The sequence below is a fragment of the Citrus clementina genome, unplaced genomic scaffold, assembly GCF_000493195.1.
Source record: "Citrus clementina cultivar Clemenules unplaced genomic scaffold, Citrus_clementina_v1.0 scaffold_7, whole genome shotgun sequence".
NCBI classification, from domain to species: Eukaryota; Viridiplantae; Streptophyta; class Magnoliopsida; order Sapindales; family Rutaceae; genus Citrus; species Citrus x clementina.
The window spans coordinates 11,707,493-11,730,129 of NW_006262075.1; the positions used below are offsets into that span (position 1 = coordinate 11,707,493).

General features: G+C 33.0%; 4 protein-coding genes and 1 pseudogene across 4 annotated transcripts in view; 3 read left to right on the top strand and 2 right to left on the bottom strand.

Moving 5' to 3' along the window:
* Window positions 1-1,869, bottom strand: part of LOC112096906 (protein FAR1-RELATED SEQUENCE 6-like) — a 6,248-nt gene extending 4,379 nt beyond the window's left edge. The window contains exons 1-2 of the mRNA XM_024181128.1: window positions 785-1,869; window positions 11-727 (exon numbers count right to left, since the gene is read on the bottom strand). Of these exons, the coding sequence (XP_024036896.1) occupies window positions 11-727; window positions 785-1,869 (1,802 nt within the window). The remainder of the gene's footprint in view (window positions 1-10; window positions 728-784) is intronic.
* LOC18036129 overlaps window positions 1-22,637 on the bottom strand; it is a 63,594-nt gene that overhangs the window by 25,112 nt on the left and 15,845 nt on the right. The window lies entirely within an intron of this gene.
* Window positions 7,825-9,039, top strand: LOC112096907 (annotated as a pseudogene).
* LOC18036251 (probable disease resistance protein At5g63020) lies at window positions 13,781-16,504 on the top strand. The gene has a single exon (XM_024181129.1). It carries the CDS (start codon window positions 13,781-13,783, stop codon window positions 16,502-16,504), a length of 2,724 nt encoding a protein of 907 aa, XP_024036897.1.
* The window catches only part of LOC18036252 (putative disease resistance protein At4g10780), a 2,756-nt gene continuing 1,633 nt past the window's right edge, over window positions 21,515-22,637 (top strand). The window contains exon 1 of the mRNA XM_006427265.2: window positions 21,515-22,632. Within this exon, the coding sequence (XP_006427328.2) occupies window positions 21,565-22,632 (1,068 nt within the window). The 5' untranslated portion in view covers window positions 21,515-21,564. The remainder of the gene's footprint in view (window positions 22,633-22,637) is intronic.

Sequence of the window (22,637 nt, forward strand, 5' to 3'; positions counted from 1 at the left end):
ATCATCATACCTGTGCACTGGATTTTTAATATCAATGCCACTGCAGCTGTGATCAAGAATATAAGAGCGTTTAACATCTTTTCTCCATCGAGAAAGAATGTACTGAGATGGGATCTCCTGCATGCCACTCTGGCTTAGAACACAAAGAATGTGTCTGCATAAATATCCTCTGAAATTGAACAACCCACAAACACAAAGCACCTCTAAGTCGGAGGCATTGTACAAAACAATGAAAGCCCTTGAATCTTTCTCATTGCTACCAACCTCGAATTCTTCCTTCACTATGTATGTTATAGGTCCATCAGCACTAACATGTTTTGTGCTATAGCAAGAGTACATAGCCTCCACCTCCGTCTGAAACTTCCTTAACATTTCATTTGTGTACAGTTTTGAGAGTTGAAATTCATAGTAGCATCTTGGTTTCTGGATACAACTTGAATTTCTTGAATCCATATCTGCCAAGGCTTCCAGTTGATAATTCGCCCGCAGTGCTTGATCATACTTGTCTAAGAATTCTTTCAAAGGAGTATTCGTATCAAGATATCCTTCAAAGTATAAAGTAGAAACCTCATTCTGCAGGAACGAAAACACTCCTGATAAATAAGCTTCCTTCAAATAAACAGGAGCCCACCCTTTACGATCTTCATATAACGTTTGAATCCATCCGTGATCCTTTATTCCATGACGTTGAATCATGTCTTCCCAAGCTGCTTCAAATTCCTCAGGCCTGAGACAGTGATAAATTGCTCTATGTAATGCAGCTCTAATAGCTTCTTATTCAAACAATCCTTCGAGTTTCTCTGGAATTTTTTGCATGATGCATGACAATGAAAAGCAATGATAAGCTCTTGGGAAAACATTGCCAACAGCAATTTGCAAGATTCTACATTGGTCAGTGATGATTGTTTGTAGAGAGCGTCCTAACATACATGTAAGCCACGCCCTAAACAGCCATGTATATGATTCTATAGTCTCACTGGCAAGTAAACCACAACCCAACAACACTGATTGTCCATGATGATTCACCCCAATGAACGAAACCAGTGGCACATTATATCTTTCTGTCAAGCACGTAGTATCAATTAAGACTACATCACCAAAGTACCTATACGCAACTCTTGACCTGGTATCAGTCCAGAGCAGGTTTCTCAGGCATCCCTTTTCATTTAGATCCACCACATTAAAAAAGTTTGGATCTGTCAACTGCCAACGACAAAAGAAACTCTGGATAGCTTGTGCATCTCCTGGTTTAAGCTTCAATTGATTTGAGCTATTAACATTATTTTCAAATACTCCACTAACATCTACATTACCATTTCCCTTGGTATCAATGATAAGAGTTCGAAACAGTCTAACTTTTTGAACTTCTTCAGCACCATCTAAGTGCAACATTCTTTTGGTTCCAATACCTATGTGCTTATGTGACTTGTAAAACTTTCCGCTTCTTGGGCTTAACAAGTGGTTATGGTCAAGCTCAACTTCAATGATTCTCCACCTTTTGGTTTCCATCAACCTAAACTTTATCATTGCTGGACAGCCAGTTCTTGTTTCTGGTCTTGGGCGGTTTGCCTCGCTTTTCTTCTTGAAGCCTGCACTACTACAGCTCAGCTTTCCTCTATACTTTTCTCTACTCTTTCGGTACCATGTATTGCTAACTCTAACACCAAAACCCTGTTCCTTGGCATAGCAATTGTAAAAGTAATAAACGTCATCATATGTCTCAAACTCCATTCCAACAGCAGGAGGCAATGGATTTTGGATTATCCCAGTTTGTCCAACATATTCAGTAATTGCACAATCTCCTACGACCTCAAAATCATCAGCATCATCATCACCTACTGGTTCAGTATTCAGAGAAACTTCATCCATCTACAATAGATGTTTAATGAAGTGAGCTTTAAGGAGAAAAAGCAAAATCAGTAAGGAACGATAATATAACCATACAGTTACTTTCACAAAGCGTCGTATTTCATCACTGCTTTACCAACATGCAACTGCCAGAGAACAAACAGACATGTCATAGACGCTTGAATTAAGTATTGGTACAAATGAGCACACATCATGTGGGACAAAATTTCAGTCACCAAACCCAATACGACTTTTTACATCATACCAAGGAACAGATTAAACCCGACACCTTCTTTTAAACCATACCAAGGAACAGATTAAATCATCAATGAAAACTTAATCACATAATAACTTAACCAGACAAATGAAGGGCCTGAAACAGCATAAAACTTGAATCTGATTATGATAATTGTTGAGTCCTTGTATCTACAGCTTTCCTTCAATGATAAGACAATGAACATAAACGAGACACAAAAAATTTATTTTAAACTGACAGCCCATGATATAAATCAAACAAAATCAACTCCTTTTTTTACACATCACATCTCATATTCATTTACATTGAAACAAAAAAAGGAAGCGGGAGTGGGAAAAAAACAACAGCAGAGGAACTTATTTCTATAAGGTTTACGAAATAAGGAATCTATTAAAACCCAAAACTTGAGGTCACCCCAAAGAATTTGGTTCTCATTATTTTTTTCTTCATTTTTCACCAATTGATGAACTTAAAATACAATCATAAATGATAAAACCCCATCTCAATCTTTTTGAACTAGAGCTAAAGCAAAGCATTTTAAGATGTTTCATCATTTTTTTTTAAAAAAAAACCTCAATAGTACAATGTTTTTCAATGTTAAATGCACAATTCAATCTTCTCCTAATTTACTCTAATAATCTCTTAATTAAGGAAGATTAAGCTTTAGTTGTAAGCTAAAACAAATTTCTTAAATCAAGCCCCAATGCTTTATGCTCTTCAACAAGGGCTCATAAATGATAAAACTACTTCTACAAAGATACCCATTTTCTAAATTAATTTCAAAAACTGAAATCAAACTCCTGAAACGTAACGAGCATTAATATAATCAAACCCGAACAAGAATTGAAAAATGACACATAAACTCGTTTACACATTTCGACAGACACTTTGCAATCAATGGGCAAAAAATTAATGGAGAAGATAAAATTCAAACGAAACATGCCTTACATTGATAAATTAGAAGGGCCAAAGAAATTTTAGTACGATATGGGATCAGGGTCTTGCCACGGTGATGTTATTTGTGATGTTCGAGCGACTCAGCAACCTTCGAGGTTGAAAATTTGATTGACCAAAAGCTTCCCGTTCGTTGATTCTCTAATAGCAGAAACAAGACTGGCAGTATACACAAGAATGTGTTCGATGAATATCAAAATCTCAAAAACCTTTTGTTTTTCATTTTTTTGGAAAAAACCATTGAGATCCTTACTATTCTTTCTTATATATTAAACATGCAAATATACACACTAATTTAGATGTGTGAATAACAAATATGGAACAACACATGCAAAGTCATCTGTATAATTGAAGTTGCTCCAATGGTTACTGTTCATTTATTTTTATTTATGAATTTTTTTGTAAAATTTAAGAAATATGTAGAAATGTTGCCAGCAATGATTTTGGAACTTTGCATAATATTTTTATCATTATTGTTTTTTGTATTAAGAAATCCGAGGCGGTGATTAGACGTATGTTGCAACAATTAAGAAATTTCTTATTGGAAATAATTTGGTAGGTTGCAACAATCAGAGAATCATTTTCCTGTCAGTTAATCAATCAATAATAAATTTCAAATTGCAGAAAATAAAATAATACTGTAGCACTTAGAATCATCTTTTCTATCTCTTTCAATTGTGGCAATCATTTGTAACAAATAAATCAATTTGATGCACATCATTTCCCCAATTCAAAGTTCAAGTCACTGCCCAATTCAAAGTTCAAGAACTGCAAATGAAGCCACAGCCGTGGGATAGAAGCTGCTACAATGCTGCGAGTTGTGGAGACTTTAATGGGTGAAGGATCATTTGAATTGGTGGGTGAGAGGGTGCCAGAAGATGCAGCAGAGGAGATAAATTGTGAGCCAACAATAATGGGCATGTTGTCGACTTTTGAGAAAGCCTGGAGATGCCTTGAAGAAGAATCGGTTGGAATTATTGGCCTATATGTCAATGGGGGAGTTGGAAAATATTTACTCAAATCAACAAGTTCCTTGATAGTCCAAATAATTTTGATGTTGCGATCTGGGTGGTTGTCTGCCAAGATTTGCAACCCCAGAAGTTTCGGGGAAAAGTTTGGGAAAAAAAAAGGCTTGTTCGATGAGTCATGGAAGAACTGAAGTTTTCAAGAGAGAGCACACGAAGTTTGTATTACTGATGGATGATATATGGGAGCAGGTTGATTTAATTAAAATTGGTGTCCCTCTTCCAAGCACAAAAATTACTTTCAAGATAATCTTCACAACTCCTTCTATTGACATTTGTGGCCTCATGGAAGCTCACAACAAGATTAAAGTGGAGTGTTTAAATGACGAAGAAGCATGGGAATTATTCTGCAAGAAGGTTAGAGAAGATGTGGCGACTCTGTCCAAGTGCTAAGGAGCTCAACCTCAGAATTTCTAGGTACGGAAAAATAAGTATATCCTCTTTTGAAATTCAGTTATGATAATTTACGTAGCGATAAAATTAGATCGAGTCTGTTATACTGTAGTTTGTTTCCGGAAGACTTTCCAATTAGCAAAATGGAATTGATACATTGTTGGATAAGCGAGGGCCTTTTGGATGAAACTAATAGTTCTGAGATATGAAATCAAGGATACTACATTATTGGTGTTCTTGTTCCTTTATGTTTATTGGAAGAAGAGGCTCCACTTTATGTAAAAGTGCATGATGTGATACGCGATATGCTTCTGTGGATAGCATGTGAAGTTTTTTTTTGATAGGGATAGCATGTGAAGTTGAGAAGGAGAAAGAGAATTTTTTGGTTCGTGCAGGTGCAAGGATTAACTGAAGTACCAGACATTTGGAAATGGGAAGGGTTGAGAAGGGTGTCTTTGATGAGCAACAAAACTGAGAAGGTATCAGAAATTCCTTCATCTCACGATCCACTAACTTTGTTGCTTCAACATAATTATTTAGAGATGATCAATAATGACTTCTTTCAATCTATGCATTCCCTAAGAGTTTTGAACTTGTCATGTAATCATTCTCTAACTGATAATTTCAAAGTTAGTTTCCCTACAACATCTTAATTTATCAATGACTAACATACGAGAGTTGCCGAATGAGTTAAAGTTTGTAGTGAATCTAAAGTTTTTGAAATTGGAGTATGCACGGTTTCTTCATTCAATTCCAGGGCAAGTGATATCCAGTTTTACGATGTTACAAGTTTTGAAGATGTTTGGTTGTGGGAGGTCATCTTCTGATCATGAGCCACACCAGAAGATAGAGTTTTATTTGAAGGCTGTAAACTTTTGATTGTGGAGTTGTTTGGTTTGAGAGACATTTAGATGTGTCGACCATCATCCTAACAAGTTCCCATGCTCTGAAAAGATTTTTGAGCTCCAACAAACTTCAAAGTCGTACTCAATCTCTCTATCCTAAATGCTTTGATAAAAATTTAATTTAATTCAATCCAACTAAACTTATCAAACATGAGAAAAAAATTTAATTCTAAAATTAGTCCAATTCCATATTTAATCCTAGCATTCAAATATAGCCCAAGTTGTTTGCTTAAAGAAGCTACCAAATTTGAAGAGCGTTTACGGGAAGGCCTTGCGTTTCCCAGATGTATGTAGATTTTTTGTATCTAAATGCCCAGAACTTAAGAAGCTGACGCTGGATTTTGAAAGGGCGGGCCAAGGTAAAATTCTTATCAAGGGAAAGGAAAATCGGTGGGAACAACTTCAATGGGAGGATCAAGCAACTCAGGATGCATTGCTTCTGTTTTTCAAATCAACTGACAAGTGATTGAAGGGGGCATCATCAACATCATCAGCCTGGATGGGGAGATTCTGGAGCAGATCTGTAGGGTTTGAATCTGCATCATCAACATCATCAGGGTCTGTATTTCTATTGCTGGTCTTAATGCTTGCTTACTGTTGCTTGACAAAGTGAGCCAGTTTTTTGTTTATTAAATTTTGTCTTGAAGAGACAGTCACAAAGTATTTTTCTTAGTTGTTCTATATGAGAGTGATGTGAATCAATGTTTCAATTATATATTCTGTGGTCATTTTGAATTTTGTTTAGAGATGCAAACTTAGAATATGGAAAAGTTCACCGGCAAACATTTTGTAAAAGGTTCCAACTGAAATAGGGAATGCACTTACTGCTAAGGACATTTGGTGGCCAGCTAATGCATTCATTTTATATCCATTCATCATTTTAATTATTGAAAACAAGTGGCTCATCGCTTTTACTTTAGGTAAAATTCAGATAATCTCTATTATGAAATGATAATATTCTATTAAATTATTATAAACCTCAGCCAATCTTAATTTTATTTAAAAGATAAAAGAAATATAGGTTATGTTGGTGACTTTTTTCTTATCTTTTTAATAAAAATAAAATAAAATGATGTTTATAATTGTTTAAAATACTTTAAAGATTGTTATTTTATGAGAGAGTAATATTTTACTTTTTTATTGTGAAAGGCTAAAAAGGACAAAGCAAGTGTCCCTGGTTTTTATTTTATTTGAAATTGGTCATCTCGTATACTTTACATTTCAACACTACAATTTTTTTTGTTATATTTTTATTATTTTTTTCTTTTTTACACATGCACGTGAATTTCTTTTCTTTAAGCTCCTGAATATTTAAGACAAATCATGGAAGAGATGAAAATATAACAAGATGATCAAAATACGTAACAAAAAATTTACAAGTGAAACATACGTTAGAGTCGAAGTAAAACTCTGAAAATAGAGATATTGATTAATTTAGAAGAGATGCAAGCAAAAGATATTCTAAAAAAGAAGAAAAGCAATCTGTCACTTTCGAGGGCAAACTTGTTAGTCTCAAAAAGGTACATTTTGTTGTTGTGCATTAGTTGGAGAAGTCAAGCCTAGTGAAAAATGTTATGAAAGAGCAAATGATATTTCTGACAGCTTTATTTGATTATGTATTCATTTAATGGATGTATTGTTAGAAGATATCTAAGTGCATTAGTTTATCGGTGTCTGTCGATGTGCTTTTAGTGATTTTTCCAGCTGTTTGCTGTAAAAGATGATTGTAAATTGAAATGAACTTGATGTTGTAATATTTTCTCTTTAGTGGAATCTCCATTGTGTTGTCAATAATTTTGGTCAAAATTATTGTTATTATTTCTTACTAGAGGTAAATTTTTTTGTTAAACCTCATTAACACAATTCTTAATTAGAAGTATAGGTTAGTGTCGGTGCAGGATTTGCAGCACCAAATCCTGCCTAGCTACGTGTCAAAAGTGCAAAATAAATGAAGAGAAAGCACAAATACATGACTTGGATTAGGATAGAAGGAAATTTAAATCTTAGAGAAAAGGACAGCTATATCCCAATATTTGAAAAAATTGTCATATAGATTTTTAAGATTTCAATAAGGGACGGAGATCTTCTTTTGATAAATAATATCTTTTAGCTCTCTCAAGTAAAAAAAAATTAAATTAAATATTTTATAATAAATAAAAATATAATATTAAAATATACGTGATAATATATACATTTTAAATAATTTCAATCTAAAAAAATAGTTATGTTTTACAGGATCCACCTATGTTACAATAGTGGTATAGTACCACAGTTTTTGTTCTTATCCAATGTAATAATTGGATGATTTAGAGCTTAATCTATCGGCTTAAATTATTTTTCTGAATATTTGAAGCAACAACTTGCAACCGTTGGAGCCGGTTGCATATTAATTTAATATCATTTGGGGAAGCGTACGGTCAGGAAGTTTCTTAGTATGCCAACAATGGAATTTGATTTCATCTCAAATCGATCTGCAGGCAGCAATTGGGAAATTACACTCACGATCTTCCTCTTCTTCACTTCCTCTCTACTCTTCACTTTTCTCACTCTCGCGATGTTTACAGCATGACAAATACAATTACAAACCAGGAAATGCCATTAACAATTTTCATTTGTCTTAGTCCGTTTTTTTTTTTTTTTTTTCTAGTAGAAAGCCAAAAAAACAAAAAAGAAAACGGGTGGGAGGTTGGGGCGCCGTGATGAGATGGTTTTGAGTTTTTGACGGAATGTTTGTTTTTGTGATTCATTTAGGGTTTGAATTCAGGCTTGTACGAACTCGGATCTATTCGAGATCCGTATTGGCGCTGAAATCAGATCCTTTGAAGCCTTGGTTTGAATTCAACCTTGAGAACTCGAAGCTTGTTAGAATCTTCATTGATCTCTCCAGAAATTACACGGATCTTATTACTAAACCCTACATATCGGGCTGCAATGGAGTCCGATTCTCTCACAATTAATGAATCAATATTGAGACAGTTCGAAAAGGAAGTAAAAAAGAGAATCAACTTGACTGGCTATATAATTGCGGAGGCCAAAGAGTCTTTTGATAATCAATTGAAGATTTAGAAGTTAAAAGACACTATTTTTACTATGAATGAACAATTGACTAAGGCGAAAAAGCAAGGAGCATTTTTGAGTTTGATTGCTGCGAAATCGATGCCTTAGAGTTTGCATTGTTTGGCCATGAGGTTGATGAAAGAGCGAATTGTTCATCCGGAGAACTATAATGAAGAAGGGAAGCCCACACATGCAGAATTCGAGGATCCCAAACTTTATCATAATGCTATTTTTTCTAGGTAATATGCTTGCAGCTTCGGTGGTGGTGATTGGTGAATTTAGCTGTTAAGAACTCGAAGGAGCCTTGGAAACATGTGTTTCTTGTTGTGATGGATCAAATGAATCTCGGGGCAATACAGGTTATGTTGAAATTTAAGGATTATAATGGAGCACATTTAGGCACGAAGGCTGTTGGGGATTATAAGTTTTTGAATTCTCACATGTCCCTGTGTTAAGGCAGCCGGCGTTTGCTAATTTGCAAAGGTTTTAGTTCGGGAAGTAGCTTGAGAATGCTACCAAAGATGCTACTAACCTGAAGTTTAGGAATCCCAATTACTTGTTGATACTGTATCATTTGAGGTTCTGGATAAGATTTCAATGATGGCCGCTTAAAACAAATAAAAAAAAGAACTTGTACTGTATTGGATCTTTACTTATTTGATATAGTTTTCCGCAATCTCTCTATGCAACCGGTTACTTTAATTATCCACTAACTCATCTCAACCGTTTGATGAACTCACTTTATATCCAACGAAAGTTTTAAATGAAGACAAAAAGTGTGGTATGTTGCAATTGTTGCAACATATGTGAGTCCTGTTTTACAATCTATTTAACATATTTTATTAAATTAATATATTTCTATGATATAGGAACATAATATTAAAATAAATTTACAAAAATTTAAAGAATTTTGAATGTAAAACAATTTCAATATATTAATAGTGAGATTTTTTTATTATTATAAAAATTATTTAACCCATAGATTTTTTAAAATCTTTACAATAAGTATAAATATATTATCTTCATTTTAAAATATTTAAATATTATTAACCTATAATTAGGTTTGCATTTATTAGAAAATTTTAAAGTCAAATATATTGCACTTTTGCATTATTAGAATCATCACAGAGAAAGGAACATATATATTGTATAGCTTTAGAAATTGGTTTCTTTTACGTCTGGAAACAGAGATGATGATTATTATAAGGATGAAAAAAAAAGATAAAGAATATTAATGATTAATGAAACCTTTATGCAAATTGATTTTAGTAGGGAAAGAGTCAGATGAATGGCTTCTTTTACAGCTAAAAACATAGATGATGATTATTATAAGGTTGAAAAAAAAAGATAAAGAATATTAATTATTAATGGAATCTCTATGCAAATTGATTTTATAGGAAAAAAGCGAGCTAAATGATTTAGACATTCATAGTGTATTTATTTTTTGAATTGGTGAATAAGAATTATTGACAACGCTAACTTCATCTTCACCGTTGGCTATCCAATAGCGGCAATTGTCGCCGATAATGATATCTCCAATGATGATGACAATTTTTTTTATTATTATTATTGGTGGCCCCTTGGAAAGTTAACTGCAAGTGCCAATCAGAGAAAAGTCGTCATGCACAATCCTCAATCGGACCAATCTACATTACAGATTCTGTAACGTACACACCAAATGGGAAGCAGCACACGTGTTCTGAGGAGAGAGAAAAACCGTGCAAATGCAGGCAATAGGAGTTGGCTACAGTTGGATCTGTAAGTTACAGAATCTGTAACTTAGCCAACTCCCTCAATGATCACTATTGTTTCCGATATTTATAAATTGGTGGCCCCTTGGAAATTTAACTGGAAGTTTGCAAGTGCCAATCAGGAAAAAATCGTCATTCGTTGTTTTTTTTTTTTCTGCATTCCCTTTCATGTTCTTAATAATTGAAGACAGGTTGTTCATAACATGTATACTTTTCAAATGTGGAGCCGCAGTTAATGTTGCTATTTTAATTTGGGATTAAATTAGGGGAACACTAACTTTTATATTTATCTAAACTCCTTAAATTTAAGACAGATTATGGCGTAAATAAGAATATAATAATAACAAAGGAATTAAAAAGTATAGTGAAGATCTTGCAGAAATATAAATATTAGCGTTGAATTAAATAACACAGAACACATGAATTGAATAGTGATTATCAAGACGGTGTTACTTGCACTCCTATTTATAGAAAATCTTGGTTCTGTTCCATTAGATTTTTTATCTTCAAAATCTTGCAAAGTTTTGACAACCCAAAGGCTCAGTTTGCTTGTTCTATATTTGTATGATATGAATTCAAATTTTTGTGTTTTGTTTTTCTTAATTCTGAACACGGATTCTTCTCTTCTCGTGCAAACCAGAAAGAAATGTTGTCTTACAAAAAAAGGGGAATAACTTCATGAGAACAAAAATTCAGAAAAATAATATAAAGTTTATATTTAGACTTTTGAGGTATATTTTAACTTTCAACAATGAGTTAAAGAAAATAAATATTTTAAAAGAAAATAATAAATAAAGTAAATAAAAGTTGGAAAAATGACACATACACCCCCAACGTATAATAAAGGGACACAAAACTCCCTAATATTTGAAAAAAGACATACAGACCCCATTTAATAACCGAAACAATTTCGTTAAATCAGTCAAATGTTAATATCGTAATTGCATATTAATAACAAATGAATTGACCAAAAACCCACACACGAACAAAACGCTTAACACACATGCACTGACACTGCTCCTCCCAGATCTTGACATAACGGACACACTCACACGATTCGCCGGAAACTGCTGGAATTGCTGGGGTTGCCGGAAGTCGCTGGAACTGTGGGGCCTGCCGGAAGTCCAGCCGCTGGAACTGCTCGCGCTGCCGCAAGCCGCTGGATCTGCTCGCGCTGCCGCAAGTCGCTGGATCTGCTCGCGCTGCCGCTGCTGCGTCGATCGAGACCGCGTCTGGCTGCTGCTCGTTCGTGTGGCTGCTGCTCGTGCGTCGTTGCTGCTCGTTCGCGTGGATGCTGCTCGTTCATCTTCAATCCACGGTTCACTTCTCTTAAACTAGTTTTTCCCTCTTTAATTTTCATTTTTTTACTAAATTAACAAATTAACAACTTGAGCGGGGAAGTTCCTCCTTCCCAAGGTCAATTTGCTACCTTTGATTCAGACTCTTATATCGGCAACGAATATCTGTGTGGACTTCCACTTCGAAAATTGTGTGCGGGGAATGTTTCAACACATGTATACGAACGTGGATCAGGTGGAAAACATGAACTGAGCTGGCTTAATGTTAGCTTGTCACTAGGAGTTATATTGCTGATTTTTGGAGTGTAATTGCTCTTTTTTCTCAATAAAAGATGGTCAACAATGTTGTGAAACTTAATAACTAATTTTATTTATTTTTATTCTTGAATAATGGATTAAAATTATTTGGCTTGAAGAGAATTTGATAAAAAATTATTAATAATTTTATTATATGGACAAAAAATTTAATAGAGAAATTGGATAATGAGGATATATTCGTAATTTTATTAATAATATATGGGTAAAATAGATAATGAATAATTTTTTTTATATGCTAGAAGGATATAACAATAATTACACGTTAAAATTATAATTTCCGTTAAAACTAACGGTTTCGTTAAGAAATTGGGGTCTGTATGTCTTTTTTCAAACATTAGGGGGTTTTATGTTCCTTTATTAAACGTTGGGGGTGTCTGTGTCCTTTTCCCATAAAAGTTTAGAGATTCAAATTTTTTGTATTGGATTCTTTAATTCAAATACCTCTTAATTAATTAACACTTAAAAGAGAGTTCACTATTATAATTTTAAGCTTTTTGATTTATTATTGATATACAAATTAGGAGTTTAAGCTTACTTTTTTATTTTTCCATTTTTTTTCAAATTTGAAATTATTATTTAAATTTATAATTTTTTTTAAAAAATAAAGGGCTTGAACCTGGCTTGGTATTGTTTCCTAAACCCTTATCCGGCCCGGCTTTTTTGCCAACCCCAATGATGATGATGATGATTATTTTATTATTATTATTAATGATGAAAAATATTATAATTAATTAATATATTATTGTATTGTTATTAAGATTAACAATAATTATTAATAATAACAATTTTTTGAATAAAAATAATCACAATAATTAAAATATAAATTAATAATTATAACAATAGTTAATTAATGTCTTTTTAGCAATTTGTAATAATTTAACTCATTTTGATTTCGATTATTATAGTTAAGTAAACAACTTATTATAATTCTCATTCTCCATTTTGATTTCAGCTTATTTCGATTTCAGTCCATTCCGATTTTCATTTAATAAACGTTCCATTAATGCTATAGTAATATTTCATATAGAAAAAAATAAAAACTACAACTAAGGTTAAGGGAAAGGACTTAAAAATTCTCTTTGGTCATAATACATTTTTTCCTAATTAACTTAAAGAGTTTGAATCTAATATTTTATAATAAATAAAAATATATTTCAAAAGTAAATATAATATATCTATTTTAAACTAATCTCAATATTTAAAATATATTTAATATTTTACAATCTATTAGACATATTTTATTATATTAAAATAAATTTTACAATAAATATGAACGTACTGTTAAAATGAATATATAAAAAACTTAGAGTATTTTGAATATTATATAAAATAATTTTAGTATAATACGTGAGATATATTTTATTAATGTAAACTGCTATTTAATCTAAAGATTCATTTATGATAAATTAATAATTATATTTTTAAAATTATTTTAAATATTAATTTTTAATATTTTTAATTTATTAGACAGATAAAATTATTTATATTATTTTGTATTTGTTAAAAAAATTTAAAGTCAATTTTTTTAATTACTATTCAAAGGATATAATAATTAAAAAAATCTTAGCGTTTTTATTAAAAATTTAAAAATTTACATGCTATTTCTATAAATATTTAAGGTATATATGAACTTCGGTGGAGAAGCTTCATTTAATATTATTGATTTAAATAATATCTCAATTAAAAATGTACAGAGAACAAATTTCGGTGGGTATTTCAGTCTTTTTAGCAATTATCATGGTTAGCCCTTGGCCTTGAAACGTCTGTCAGAAAGGTTTCAAATGCTTTAATTGTTCTTATAAAAAAAAAAAAAAAAATGCATTAATTGTTTTTTCATTTTAACGTCAGCGGCCTTGAAAGTGCTTTATCTTATAACAAATTAATTAATGCTGACGAGAAAATATCTCTTCCACAGCCCACAGCAGCTTCTGTTAATCAAACTCAACCAATTTTCTCTCTTAACAAAATTCCAAAGATGGGTAGCGTTTTTCAGATCACATGCGACGGCGCTTTTTTCAATCGTTGCTTGGATTGCTTTCTTGGAAAAGCAGCATACATAAGCAACATCCAAGATAATCTTGCAGCCTTGGAGACTGAACTGGGAAGACTAATCGCAGCAAAGAACGATGTGATGATGATGGTTGTCAATGCTGAACGGCAACAAATGAAAAGGCTAGGCCAAGTGGAATGGTGGGTGTCGAGGGTGGATGCTGTTAAAATTGAAGCTGATGAGCTTATCAGAGACGGCTCTCAAGAAATTGACAAATTATGTGTTGGAGGCTACTGTTCTAAGAACTGCACGTCAAGCTACAAGTTCGGGAAACAAGTGGCTAAAAAGCTACGAGATGTGGAGACTTTAATCGCCGAAGGAGTTTTTGAGGCGGTGGCTATCGAGGTGGTGCCTGAGAGAGCTCCGGAGCCTGTAGCAGATGAAAGACCTACCGAGCGAACAGTAGTAGGCTTGCAATCACAACTTGAACAAGTCTGGAGATGTCTTGCAGAAGAATCAGCGGGAATCATTGGCCTATATGGTATGGGCGGTGTTGGTAAAACTACACTATTGACCCATATCAACAATAAATTTCTCGAGAGTCCAACCAACTTTGATTGTGTGATTTGGGTAGTAGTTTCAAAAGACCTGCGACTTGAAAAAATTCAAGAAAATATTGGGAAAAAGATCGGTTTGGTTGATGATTCATGGAAGAGTAAAAGTGTAGAGGAGAAAGCTCTCGACATCTTCCGGAGTTTAAGAGAGAAGAGAATTGTATTGCTGTTAGATGATATATGGGAGCGGGTTGATTTAACAAAAGTGGGCGTTCCACTTCCAGGACCACAAAATACTACCTCAAAAGTCGTATTCACAACCCGTTTGATCGATGTTTGTGGTAGCATGGAAGCTGACAGGAAGTTCAAAGTAGCATGCTTATCAGAAAAGGATGCTTGGGAACTGTTTCGAAAAAAAGTTGGGGAAGAAACTCTTGGAAGTCATCATGATATCGTTGAGCTAGCCCAGACTGTGGCCAAAGAGTGTGGTGGTTTGCCACTCGCACTTATTACTATTGGTCGAGCTATGGCCTTCAAAAAGACAGCCGAGGAGTGGAGTCATGCAATTGATGTGCTAAGAACATCAGCTTCTGAGTTTGCAGGTTTGGGAAAAGAGGTGTATCCTCTTTTAAAGTTTAGCTATGATAGTTTGCAGAATGAGACTATTAGATCTTGTTTCTTATATTGTTGTTTATATCCCGAAGATTATGGAATTCTTAAATGGGATTTGATTGATTGTTGGATTGGTGAGGGATTCTTAGAGGAATCTGACAGGTTTAGTGCAGAAAACCAAGGATACTACATTGTGGGCACTCTTGTTCATGCATGTTTATTAGAAGAGTTAGAAGATGATAAAGTAAAAATGCATGACGTTATTCGTGATATGGCTCTATGGATAACCAGTGAAATTGAGAAGGAGAAGAGAAACTTTTTGGTTCGTGCAGGTGCTGGATTAAAAGAGGAACCGGCTGTTAAAGAATGGGAAAATGTGAGAAGATTGTCATTGATGCAAAACCATTTTAAAACTCTGTCAGAGGTTCCTTCATGCCCTCATCTCCATACTCTATTTCTTGCCTCTAATGATAATTTGAGGATGATCACGGATGGCTTCTTTCAATTTATGCCTTCTCTCAAAGTTTTGAAGATGTCAAACTGTGTGGATTGGCCAGTTTCGAAATTACCTTTGGCGATGTCAAAGTTGGGTTCACTACAACTTCTTGATATTTCACATACCAGCATAGAAGAGTTACCAGAAGAGTTGAAGTTGTTGGTAAATCTGAAATGTTTGAATTTGAGGTGGACATTTGAGTTAAATAAAATTCCATGGCAACTAATATCAAAATTTTCAAGGTTACGTGTGCTGAGAATGTTCGCTACTGGCTTTGCACGTTTTGATGAAGCATCAGAAGACAGCGTTTTATTTGGTGGGGGTGAAGTTTTAGTACAGGAATTGGTCGGTCTGAAATATTTAGAGGTATTGGAGTTGACCTTGGGATGTCATCATGCTCTCCAAATTTTTTTGAGCTCAAATAAGTTAAAAAGTTGTATTCGATCTCTTCTCCTCCAATTGGCCGGAGATACAATGTCGATTATTGATGCTACGGCTTTTGCAGATCTAAAGCACCTCAATGAATTATGGAGTGATAGGGCTAAGGAGTTGGAAGAATTGAAGATTGATTGTAAAGAAATAGTACAAAAAAGGCGGGAACCTTTTGTTTTCCGCAGCCTTCACCGTGTTACTATACATAGCTGCCAGAAGTTGAAAGATTTGACATTCCTCGTTTTTGCTCCAAACCTCAAGTCTCTCGATCTAGACCGTTGCGATGCTATGGAAGAAATAATCAGCGTCGGAAAATTTGCTGAGACTCCTGAGATGATGGGACATATAAGCCCTTTTGAAAATCTCCAAATGCTTGATTTAGAAGATTTGCCACATTTGAAGAGCATCTTCTGGAAGCCATTGCCTTTCACTCATCTGAAAGAAATATCTGTGGGTTATTGCCGTAATCTTAAAAAGCTTCCACTCGATTCCAACAGTGCAAAGGAGCGTAAATTTGTTATTCGTGGAGAAGAAGACTGGTGGAACCGACTTCAATGGGAGGATGAAGCCACTCAAATTGCTTTTCGTTCCTGTTTCCAATCTCTTTTTGATTAACTCTTATACATTTTCTCGTCGTTTGCTTCGTGCAAAAGACTACGTCTTTTGTTCTCCGTTTTTATTTCAGTTTCGTTTTTTGTCTCCTGCAAATCACAATTAAATGTTGAATTATATGGAAGTAACGCTTTATAAATTTGCCGGCACTGCCATTTCTTTTTCCTCTTTTTTTTTTTTTTTGGGTCGAATTGATGCTCTGGCTTTTTTACTTTTTGTCATCGAATTTTGCTCTGTTTTTCAAATTGATGCTTGAATATGTGAATTCAATTAATGCTCACATAATTTTGTTTAGTTGCCGTAAAAGAATATAATTAGACTGAAATTCGCACTCCCAGAATGAATAGAATCACAACAGAGAAAATATTAAGTATGCTAGCCCTCTTTACAGAAAATCAAATGAAAATAAAATTTTTTTGGATATTTGATTTTCTATGGTGTACTAAATACACTTTATAAATTCTTCTGTTCTAAGGATAACCAAATCCTTTGTTCAAGGATTTTTATTTGGGGTATTGATAATAGTCCACCAAAATAGTGAATGCTTGGATGCTGATTAAGGATCTGTAATCAATAAGCTGGAAGCAAACGAGAAGGCGGTCGCTACTCTGTACAAAGCCATGCAGCAATTGCTATTCATCTTAAATTCTTAATAATTACGAAGCTTTGGTAAAATTTTCAAACAAAGTTGACATGTTATTTTGAGATTTGGTTCCTGATTTTGGTTGAATTTCGCTGTTTCGTTTGAGTTGGATGTGAATTCAAATCCAAATATTCTTTGTTTTTCAATTCTGAACTCAATTTCTTTTTCTCAAGAATGTTATGCAGAAATGATTTTTACTAAATCATTTTTGATGAATTGTTTAAATTAAACAATTGGGATAAGAATTGTAACGATTTATCATAAGCGTGCTAATATGATAACTTGTTTTACAAATGATTAATTAATCAATTAATATTAAATTATATATTAGTCAATTAGATATGTGTTACATTTGTCATGTTTTGTAGGAGCGATACTACATAATTTCTAAAAGAATATAATAAAAACACATTAAAATGTTATTTTAATGAAGAAAAAATTATAATTTTATTAAATAGGTGACACAATAATAAATGGATTTCTGTAAGAATTGAGATTCTTGAGATAATTTTGACATGATAAGAAGACAACACAGCACAGAAAACCCAAATTGCCACTTCTACTAATAAAAGATAACCTGTTTGAAAAGTAATTATAAACTACCTTCTTTGCGTTATTTCTCAAAACTTTTGTGGCACAAATGTTATTTCCATTGACAACAGTACGAAATACCGCCCCTTTCACTTGAGCAGGAGCAAAGCAAAGGTATGATGAGCTATCTCTGTATAATTGAAACGCCATTACTAAACGATTCTTGATGATGGGAGCCACCGTGCCAGCTTTGTCGCTGATTTGCATGATTTATTAGTTGTCCAGATGGCGGATTTTGTACTGTTACCTTCTTTTCATTCTTCAGAGCCATGTACAGTTCTAGGATACCAGAGAAACCAAGGTGGCATTGAAGTTGCCCCGGTGGTTAGTTTTCAGATCATTTTTTTTTAATTCAATTATTTATGTTTTTAGAAAAATGTAGGAAATATGTAGAAATGTTGACAGCTATGATTTTGAAACTTTTGCCTAAAATTATTATCATTACTTATTGTTTCTTATTTAAAGAGAAATCCTAGAAACATGAAATGATTATTCTACGCTTGTTTTAATATTATACTATGAAGATTATGAAGGTTTGATTATATGTCACTATCAATTGCCTTAATCGTTTGTCGTAAATCAATTAAGCATTTTGATGCGAATGATTCCCTATTAAAAAATTCAAGTCAGAGCTGAATTGCAAAGTAGTTAGTCGTGCTTGCAATTCAAATTAAGTATTGTATTTTCTCCCTGATTTGGTTGATTCAACTATGTGCATTTGCTTATGAATGTTGTAGTATAGAAATCGAAACATCTTGTCTTTTGCTAAGCCCAGAAGCAAATTCTTTGTATTCTACTCATCAGTTTTCTTCATTCTCTTCGTTGAAATTTTATCCAAACAGCGGTTTCGAAATTGTTTTCACTACAATACCTTAGTCTTTCAGATGCTCCCGTCACTGAGTTGCCAGAAGAGCTAAAAGCCTTGGTAAATCTTAAGTGTTTGAACCGGAGTACACAAATTATCTCTCTACAATTCCGAAGCAACTGATTTGTTACTTTTTGATGCTACATGTTCTGCGAATATTCAGTTGTGGTTATCTTGTTCAAATACCAGAAAATAGCGTTCTATTTAGTGGTAATGAATTCTTGGTTTGGGAGTTGCTTAGTTTAAAACGTTTAAATGTATTAAGCATCATCTTGAAAAGTTTTTCTGCCGTCCAAAAACTTATGAGCTCCCAAAAGTTTCAAAGCCGTACACAATGCTTGGAGCTTCTAGACTGTGATGATCCAAAGTCATTTGCCTTGGCAGAGTTGAAGCATCTTGAAAAACTAGGTTTTTCGAGTTGTGGAAATTTGGAAGAGTTAAAGTTCTGCTGTGTCGAAGTTGCAAAGGCTCGAGAATGTTTTCGTTTGAACGGCCCTCACTGAGTTAAGATGAAGGCTTGTCATAAATTGTGGGTCTTGAATCAAATTTCAATGCATGAATTAATATTTTTTAAAAAAATTACTACACGCAGTTTAGGTTACAAACTATTTTTTGCAAAGTTGACTATGAAATTGGAGAAATTAAGTAATTTATAATGTTTGCAAAGAAAGAGACTAACATACTTCCAATTACACTATATCTCTATTATCATAATGTTAAGACTAAACTAACTTAAAATAAATTTTATTTGAAAAGTTATATCAAACGCAATCTAATTTTATTAACTTGAAGAGATAATAGTTATAGAAATTATTGTTCTAACTTAATTAGTATAAGTGGTATAAAGGTTAAGTGTGCACTAAATTCGTTTAAATTTTTTCCACTATAACTAACAGAGGTCATTACTAGAATTATATTACTAGTCTATTAGATAGAAAAAATTATTTATATTGTTTTATATTTATTAAAAAAATGTAAAGTCAATCTTTTTAATTACTATTTAAAGGATATTATAATTAGAAAACATTTAATGTCTTTATTAAAAATTTAAAAATTTACATGACCGTTCTATAAATATTTAAAGTGTAACTGTCATTTTCTCATATATATATATATATATAAACCATGGTGGTGAAGCTTTATTTAATATTAATGATTTAAATAATAATATCTCAATTAAAAATGTAGAGAGAAGAAATTTCGGTGGGTATATTAGTCTTTTACAATTATCATGATTAGCCCTTCCTCTTGTAATGTTGGTAAGAAAAGTTTTAAAATGCCTTGATTTCTTTTACTTTTAACGTTAGCGGCCTTATATTTTATTACAAATTAGTCCTAACAAGAAAAAGCAAGATCATATTCCACAAAAGCAAAAGTGACAAAACAACCAACTGGATTATTTTTTTAAACTACAAATTGTATAGTCTTTTTCAAATTGTTATAAATTGGTGGCCCCTACAATTATCAACTGTGCAAGTGCTCATTCACAATCTTCCAGGTCATGCTCTTAATAATTGTTTTTTTTTTTTTCTGCATTCCCTTTCATGCTCTTAATAATTGAAGAGCATACTTTTCATTTTCAAATGTGGAGCCGCAGCTAATGTCGCTAATTTAATTTGGGATTAAATTAGGGGACCATTATATTGCAGTGTGCACTAATTTTTGTGTTTATCTAAACTCCTTAAATTTAAGACATATTATGGCATAAATAAGAATATAATAATAACAAAAGAGTTAGAAAGTGTAGAGAAGATCTTGCAGAAATATAAATAATATCTATTTTAAAATAATATCAATATTTAAAATAATTTTTAGTATTTTATGATCCATTAGATATATTTTATTATATTAAAGTAAATTTTATAATAAATAAAAACGTACTATTAAAATGAATATATAGAAAATTTAGAGTATTTTAAGTATTATATAAAATAAATTTAATAAAATATGTGAGATATTCATAGTTTATTAATTTAAAATACCATTTTAAAATTAAAGATTTATTTATGATAAATTAATAATTATATTTTTGAAATTACTTCAAATATTAAAAAATTAATATTACTAATCTATTAGATAGATTAAATTATATATATTATTTTCTATTTATTAAAAAATTAAAATTATTTTTAATTACTATTCAAAAAATATAATGATAAAAAAATCTTAACATCTTTATTAAAAATTTAAAAATTTACATGATCAATTCTCTAAATATTTAGGGTAGATGTGAACCACGGTGGAGAAGCTTTATTTAATATTATTGATTTAAATAATATGTCAATTAAAAATGTACAGAGAAGAAATTTCGATGGGTATTTTAGTCTTTTCAGCAATTATCATGATCAGATCAGCCTTTAACCTTGAAACGTCGGTCAGAAAAGTTTTAAAATGCTTAATTGTTTTTCACTTTTAACGTTGATGGCCTTGAAATTGCTTATATTTTATTAAAAATTAATGCTAACAAGAAAAAACTAGGTCATATTCCACAAAATCAAAAGTGACAAAACAACCAGCTGGTTTCTTTTACTAAACTACAAATTAAAATAGATTTTTTCGATAAATTACAAATTAAAGTGGATTCTTTTTTTTTTTTGAAAGGTAAAGTGGATTCTTTTGAATACAAGTGAGACAGATTAGGCTCTTTTTATTAAAGACAAGTAAAAACTAGTCAAGAATCGAATAATCCTTTTCAAAATCTTGTTTTATTATTTTTCAAAACTAGTTTTTGGTAATTACAATCGGGTCATTAATCATTATTCAAAGTTAGCGGCTCATGTTTGCAAGTGTGAATGTGCGATGCTGCAATTACAGTGGGGCCCGAATCAGACGTGCCGAATAAATCTTTTTAAAATTTTTGCCGTATAACGAACAGAGGTCATTACTAAAATTTCTCTTCCAAAGCCCACAGCAGCTTCAGTTTATCAAACTCAATCAATTTTCTTTCTTAACAAAATTCCAAAGATGTGTAGCATTTTTCAGATCACATGCGATGGTGCTCTTTTCAATCGTTGCTTGGATTGCTTTCTTGGAGAAGCAGCATACATAAGCAAACTCCAAGATAATCTTGATGCCTTGGAGACTGAACTGGGAAGACTAATCGCAGCAAAGAACGATGTGATGATGAGGGTTGTCAATGCTGAACGGCAACAAATGAGAAGGCGGGAAGGAGTGCAACAATGGGTTTCGAGGGTGGATGCTGTTAAAACTGGAGCCGATGAACTTATCACAGACGGCTCTGAAGAAATTGGCAAATTATGTGTTGGAGGCTACTGTTCCAAGAACTGCAGGTCAAGCTACAAGTTCGGAAAACAAGTGGCTAAAAAGCTACAAGATGTGAAGACTTTAATCGCCGAGGGAGTTTTTGAGGCGGTGGCTACTGAGGTGGTGCCCGAGAGAGCTCCGGAACCTGTAGCAGATAAAAGACCCATTGAGCCAACAATAGTAGGCTTGCAATCACAGCTTGAACAAGTTTGGAGATGTCTTGTAGTAGAAGAATCAGTGGGAATCATTGGCCTATATGGTATGGGCGGTGTTGGTAAAACCACACTATTGACCCGTATCAACAATAAATTTCTTGAGAGTCAAAACAACTTTGATTGTGTGATTTGGGTCGTAGTTTCAAAAGACCTGCGGCTTGAAAAAATTCAAGACGATATTGGGAAGAAGATAGGTCTGTCTGATGATTCATGGAAGAATAAAAGTGTTGAGGAGAAAGCTGTAGACATCTTGCGGAGATTACGAGAGAAGAGATTTGTATTGTTGCTAGATGATATATGGGAGCGGGTTGATTTAACAGAAGTGGGCATTCCACTTCCCAGCCCACAAAATACTACATCAAAAGTCGTATTCACGACCCGTTTCATTGATGTGTGTGGTAGCATGGAAAGTCACAGGAAGTTTGAAGTGGCATGCTTATCAGAAGAGGATGCTTGGGAGCTGTTTCGAGAAAAAGTAGGGCAAGAAACTCTTGAGAGTGATCATGAGATCGTTGAGCTAGCCCAAACTGTGGCCAAAGAGTGTGGTGGTTTGCCACT